Source organism: Rhincodon typus, chromosome 9, assembly GCF_021869965.1.
Source record: "Rhincodon typus isolate 14 chromosome 9, sRhiTyp1.1, whole genome shotgun sequence".
In the NCBI taxonomy this organism is placed as follows: domain Eukaryota; kingdom Metazoa; phylum Chordata; class Chondrichthyes; order Orectolobiformes; family Rhincodontidae; genus Rhincodon; species Rhincodon typus.
This window is the reverse complement of record NC_063340.1, coordinates 83,121,863-83,128,361: the sequence shown is the minus strand read 5'-3', so window position 1 is coordinate 83,128,361 and position 6,499 is coordinate 83,121,863. Positions and strand designations below refer to the sequence as shown.

Genomic DNA, 6,499 nt, shown 5'->3' with positions numbered 1-6,499 from the left:
ACCCACAAACTGAAAATTCTGAAACTGACATAAATTGTCAGAGGAATCATGGATGTGTATATAATAATCAGTTCCCTGTAGACAATAACAACCTGATTATGACCAATTTTGCAAAAACTCTTGAATTTACATAGGCCCTTTCACAAGTTCAGGGCATCCCAAAGTGCTTTACAGATAATGAAACACTTTTGACGTGTAGTCATTCTTGTAAAGTAGAAAATTTGGCAGGAGCTAATACCAGCACAATAAGATCCCAGCAGTGTGATAATCACAGGTCAGCACAACATCGAGGGCCGAAGGGCCTGTACTGCGCTGTAATGTTCTATGTTCTATGTTCTAATCCGTTTTGTGATGTTGATTGAGTAATTGGCGAGGTCACTATGGATAACTCCCCTGCTTTTCTCCAAAATAGTGCCATGGAATCTTTTGCACCCATCCTAGAAGCAGGTCAGACCTTAGTTTCTCACTTCACACTTGTTCTCTCACCGCTGCAATGCCAAGATTTGCTGCTTAAGTTGCATGTATGACAAGAATTCACAATCCTCTGACTCAAAAGTAACGGTTCTACCGAACGAGCTATTGCTGACACCATCAAACATAATAATATGCAATGTATCGCATTACTTCATCAATCCAATTCTTGTTTTTTGAGCATTGCATTACCTTGAAAAGCGCTAGGCTAACAGTAAAGCACAAAACTGTTCAATATGGTGACTGAGGCACAGGTCTTAGATTCTTAACAAAGAAGTTAAAGTAACAACAGTATTTTTTTACAAAACAATCACTGAAATACTCATGAGGCAAATATTGTTTGCCTAGATGATCTCGTTGAACCGTAAACAGTTTAGAGTAGATTTTGCAAAATCCCAATTTGTTGCGTGTCTTCACCTTTTAAGGCAAAATGATCTACGGTCTCTGTTAAATGTGAACATATTGTGTGAACTTCTGGAGTGCAAATTTTCTGTAAATGACGAGCCTGTGCTCATAAATGTGAGGTTCCCACATCAAAGTGACTGCAATTAGGAGTCCCAGAAACTTGTCACTTGAAGCTGGAATCTTGAGTTGGGTGGGTGGTGGGTGTGTCACTTGTTTGTGAAAAGCTTTTTTGTGGTTTTAACTGGAATTTCTGTGCTCTCTTGCTTTGCTATGCTCTGTGGATTAATAAAATTTGCTGGGTATTAGCTCTCAGCGGGCAGTCGGACCTCTGTTGCTTCATCCTCAAATGCAGCTGAATTTTTGATTTTGGAATCTTGGAAAAGCCTGGAATTTAGCTGGCATTTCCTAATAGAGGCAATACAGGGCTGTTGCTGTCCAGCGACTAGGTGGGCAAGACTTCTATGTCATCCCTTCAATACCACCTTTTGTTCGATACAGACGATCAATGCATTTTGTCCTAAAATTGAGGAACTCCTGATCATTAGCTTCCAAACCAAAACTTGACAAAGTTTTCTAATCATAAAAAAAATCATAAAATCCCTACAGCGTGGAAGCAGGCCATTGAGCCCATCAAGTCCACACAGACCCTAAGAAGAGCATCTAATTCAGACCCACCCCTTACCCTATCCTTGTAACCCTGCATGTACCATGGATAATCCATCTACCTACACACTCCAGGACAAAACAGGGCAAGTTAACATTGACAATTCATCTAACCCGCACATCTTGGGAGGAAACTCATACAGACATAAGAAGAATGTGCAAACTTCATGCAGACAGTGCCCAAGGGAGGAATTGAGCTCAGGTCCCTGACGTTGTGAGGTAGCAGTGCTAACCACCATGCCACCCCATTAGACTAATCATAAAACGAAATCCAAGTATTCACTGTTGATTAGAAATAACCATTCAGCAACATCCTTAATGATTGATATCTGAAAGTGAGATCTGCTTCCAGCTACAAGTGAAAAAAAACATTGGTTTCACTCAGCCATGGGATAAAGTTAGGGTTTCAGTTGGAATATGACTATCATGACTATCCATTGAAATATTTCAACATAAAGTGCCATTTTTTTCAATTAAGTCTACACAATATTATTTTTGCTTTCAGAAAGACGGTTTATACAATGCCACAAATCAGTTAATCAATATTGTCAAAAGCAGCTTAACTCTGTTCAGTTTCCTGCTGTTTATTGGGATCTTAATGCCTGCAAAATAGGGTTGCACATCTACATACAAAGCAACAATAAGGCTGGGTCAAAATCCTGCAATTTCCCCCCTAACAGCATTGTGGGTCTACCTATAGCACACGGACTGCAAAAATTACAGAAGGCAGCTCAGCACCATATTCTCAAGGACAACTATGGACGGACAATAAATGCTGACTCAGTCTGCGACACACACATCCTATAAATGAAACTCTCTTTTTTAAAAAAAATCACCACATGTAATAGAATGGTGTTCCATAGGAAATGTTTTGAGCTCTCTTCTGAAACAAATAAGATGTTATCCAAACGCAAGGTTTTTTGTAAGCTCAGATACGTGTTCCTTTCCACTGCGTGATGTATAAATGGTATTTGTAGACATAGTTAGAAAATTTATACTGGTGATTAAGGATGGACATTGAAATAAAAACGACAGTGTTCACTGGATACTGACAATATGTAGTCAGGATTCAGATTTTCCAATGCTCACAATCTACTTTGTGCATAACAACATTAGCAACTGGGATTCAGATAGTACCTTTGTCTCTTCAAAACATTCCATGGCACTTCACAGGAGAGTTATCAAACAAAATACAACACCAAGCCACATAAGGAGATAGAAGGTGAGGTGAATAAAAGAATGATCAAGGAAATAGCTTTTAAGGAGAATCTTGAAAGAGAGGAGAGGCAGAAAATTTTATGGAGGAAATTCCAAAATCTAGGCCTTGGCAGCTGAAGGTGTGGCCAATGGTGAAGCACCTGAGATTGGGAACTGCACAAACTTTTCCCATGTGAACTTTAAGTACCTATATAGATCATAAATCATAGAATTCCTACAGTGTGGAAACAGGCTCTTCACCCCAACAAGTCCACACCGACCCTTAGAACATCTCACCTAGACCCATCCCCCTAACCTAAACATCCCTGAACTCTATGGGCAATTTAGCGTGGCCAATCCACCTAGTCTGCACAGTTTTGGACTGTGGGAGGAAACCGGAGGAAACCTACGCAGACACGGGGAGAATATACAAACTTCACACAGACAGTGGCCGAAGGGTGGAATCGAACCCGGGTCTCTGGTGCTGTGAGGCAGCATTGAGCCATCGTGCTGCCCATCTTCATCTTTAAATTTCCAAATTGAAGTCTGAGCACTTCTAAAACATCAAAGAACTTGAACATTCATCAGAAATGTTGCTAACTTGTTAATATGCCTATATTCTTCAAAATATAAATAAAAATATTACATGAAAACATTTCTTCTTGATCACTGTTCATTAGTTCTACAATTAAAAGTTTTGCATTTAAAACATAGAAGTTTAAAAGATGTATATAATGTATCATGTGTCACAATTGATGCAAATAATCATTAACTATGCTAATAGAAATAGAACAGCTATTACGATCCAATAGAAGGAAAATCAACTCATTAAATTTCACTTTTTTCAAAGTCATTGTTCATGACAGAAACAACACACAATGGTTTCCTTTGAACAACCATGCTATTTCATCAGTCTGCTGACTGAATAGGTTAAAAACAAACAAAGTTGACATCTTAGTAAACACACCATAATTCACAACAAAGTTTGGAATCTGAACTGGAAAGCTGCCCATATTTTACTGGAAACCCATCTAATAGAGGCCTGAATGTTGGCCTCTTTTCTTGGAACTTGCTTACAGCATTACTTTCCATTGTCGCCTGACAATACATGTTTAACGTTTCAGGCCTTTGTGCAAGTGCTGCCCCTTGCATTATGTTGTCCCAGCTGGGCAAGGAAAGTGGCAAAATGGAACAAAGAATAATTCTATTTTGTCATTATAAACTGACATGTATCCACTACAAGCTTCAAATTGTACCTGGATTCAAAGTGACCATACTGTACAATACATTGCTAGATCAAATTCCTTACATTTCCAAACAAAGCAGCAAATGATCAGTTGGTCGGTCAATACTTGTGGACAGAAAAACAAGATTTGAGCTTCTGTTGATGACCTTTCTTCAGAGCCAGGAGAACATGGTGAAAGCTCACTGGCCTGAAATGTTAGCAAGAATTTTCCCAGCCCTGTGGAGGTAGGTTCAGGGGTGAGTGGATGGTAAATTTTGAAAAAAAAAACTGACATTGGATTAGGTACTGTATGATCATGCGGGGTTCTAGCTTTCCTCAGGGCAGTGTTGAAGGTGAGTAGGGAACCTTCTTGGATCCGTCTTGTAATTAAGTGGTTGAGATTAAGCAGCCAATGAGAGATTTATCAGCTGGGCATCTGTTTCCTGCTCTGTTAACAACTCATCAGGGTCATTGAAGTATGTACACAATAAGCGTTTATATGGTGTGCCATGACCAGGGATCTTAGCCCACCCTGGATGGACCTATCAAATCTTAATTGCAACGCAACTTTTTTTAAAAAGGACATATATTCAAAAGCCATTTGCAGCTATGAATCCAGTAGCTGTCTGGATAGAGAGAAAGAAAGAGACTGATGTCATTTGCATGACAAGGTGTCAAAGAAGATTTACAGGGAGAAAATGCACTACAAACTGAACTTCTCATCTCCTTGTAACATAGTACCTAAGATGGCACTGTAAATGGAGATTTGTAAACATTTTGCTGTACTCATTTCAGTACATGTGGCAATAAAGCTAATTCAATTCAATTCAGATTGTTAATATGATGGCAAAAAAATACAACCGTTTGGTGACAGGTACAATTGTATTTTCCTTCTTTCATGAAAACAGAGGCACAGAGGTTAAAGATGAGCTTCAACCCTGGTCAGTGTATGTGAGTGGCCTGACGTCCTAATGTGTGGACTTGTGCTGTGAGGGTCACAGCTCTGAAAACATTATTTTAATGTTCCTGCACTTCATGTAAAAGGACAATGAAAGGTATTCATCTTCTATCCGCTTCCCACTCTCTCCCTATTTATTTCAGAACCCCCTTCCCCTCCCCCTTTTCTGATGAAGGGTCTAGGCCCGAAACGTCAGCCTCTCTGCTCCTATGATGCTGCTTGGCCTGCTGTGTTCATCCAGCCCTGCACCTTGTTGTCTTGAAAGGTATTCTCTCTCACTTTTAGTGCTGTCAGTCAACCGCTGCCAAAAGGAATAAGCCAAACTCCAGTATCTCAAAACGGTTTGTTCAACTACCAACATCAATGCTGTTGGTGACATCCATTGCAACAGCCATAAACAATTCAGCGACTGATTTTTTAAAGACTTTCATCTTTTTGTAACTTGCCTCTTAATTCTAATCTGGATGTATGTGGATTGTTACAATTTCTTCATGTTTCAAAATTAATAAACTCACTGTTTCTGCTCATTAAAGACACAGTTCCTTTTGGTCTGGAAGTGAAGTATCCACAACGGAAGAAAGCCTTTTAAAATGAACTTTGTTGCGTCCAGCCGAGAGAGAGAGTGAATAACGACGGGGTGCCTGTTCACCCTCCTCACTTGGGAGCTCAATGGTTTGAGGTGTTCTGTCTGGAACCATAAAGAACCTTGTTCAGGGCAGGTCACAAAAGGCAAAACTGATAACCTGGGAGCCTATGATCAGTTACACTGTAAACTTCAGCCATGTTCTTTCAGAGATTACTGATCAAAATATGCCTTCTCTCAGAAAGTGCTTCCACTGCTAGACAGGTGAAAACTATGTTCCTGGAAGGCACTTTATCTGCCATTCCACACTATCCAGCCCTTCACAAACCTTCAACTGTACATCCCTATTGTCAGGTTTCAACATATAAACATACAAAATAGGTGCAGATGTAGACCATTCATTCCTCGAGCCTGCTTCTTTCAATAAGATCATGACGAATCTGTTTCTAAGTTCCACAGGTGAAATTTTATCATGCCCTGACCAACATAGGCTGTGGCAAGAAACTTGGGAGATTTACACAAGATGTTGAGTGAGGCTTTTCACAACATCAAGACGAACAAGTTGCATTTTACAACCAAGTCCCAAACGTTGAGATGAAATTCTTGGTAGTGTGTGGTGAGAGGCATATTACAGGGATTATCCACATCATAATCTTAAACCACCTCATTAACGTCCTCTCTCCCATTCTCCCACCAGCTGGATATTAATCAGATGCCAAGCATTCCTGATATGAAGACTGACAGGTACCTGGTGACTTCAGCTGCACCTCCATTTTAGATACGTAGAACCAACATCTCAGGTCATGCTCCAGGGCAGAAATGATGTGCACCCTATATCTATGGACACTGGCATCCAACACAGTGACACTAACCAACATGGCGGCATGGAGTAGGCAGCATTCAGGCTTCTCTGCCTGGGCTTGTCTTCTTCGTCCGCTTTTTCATTTTCCATTTTTCCCCTTCTTTTTCTCAGTTTTATTTAGTTTTCATTCGAACT

At 40.1% G+C, this 6,499-nt stretch overlaps 1 protein-coding gene across 1 annotated transcript in view; it reads right to left on the bottom strand.

Annotated features, from left to right (window-relative positions):
- Window positions 1–5,430: 5,430 nt before the first annotated feature.
- The window catches only part of wdr27 (WD repeat domain 27), a 240,921-nt gene continuing 239,852 nt past the window's right edge, over window positions 5,431–6,499 (bottom strand). Inside the window, 1 exon segment of the mRNA XM_048601376.1 lies at window positions 5,431–5,607. Within this exon segment, the coding sequence (XP_048457333.1) occupies window positions 5,431–5,607 (177 nt within the window).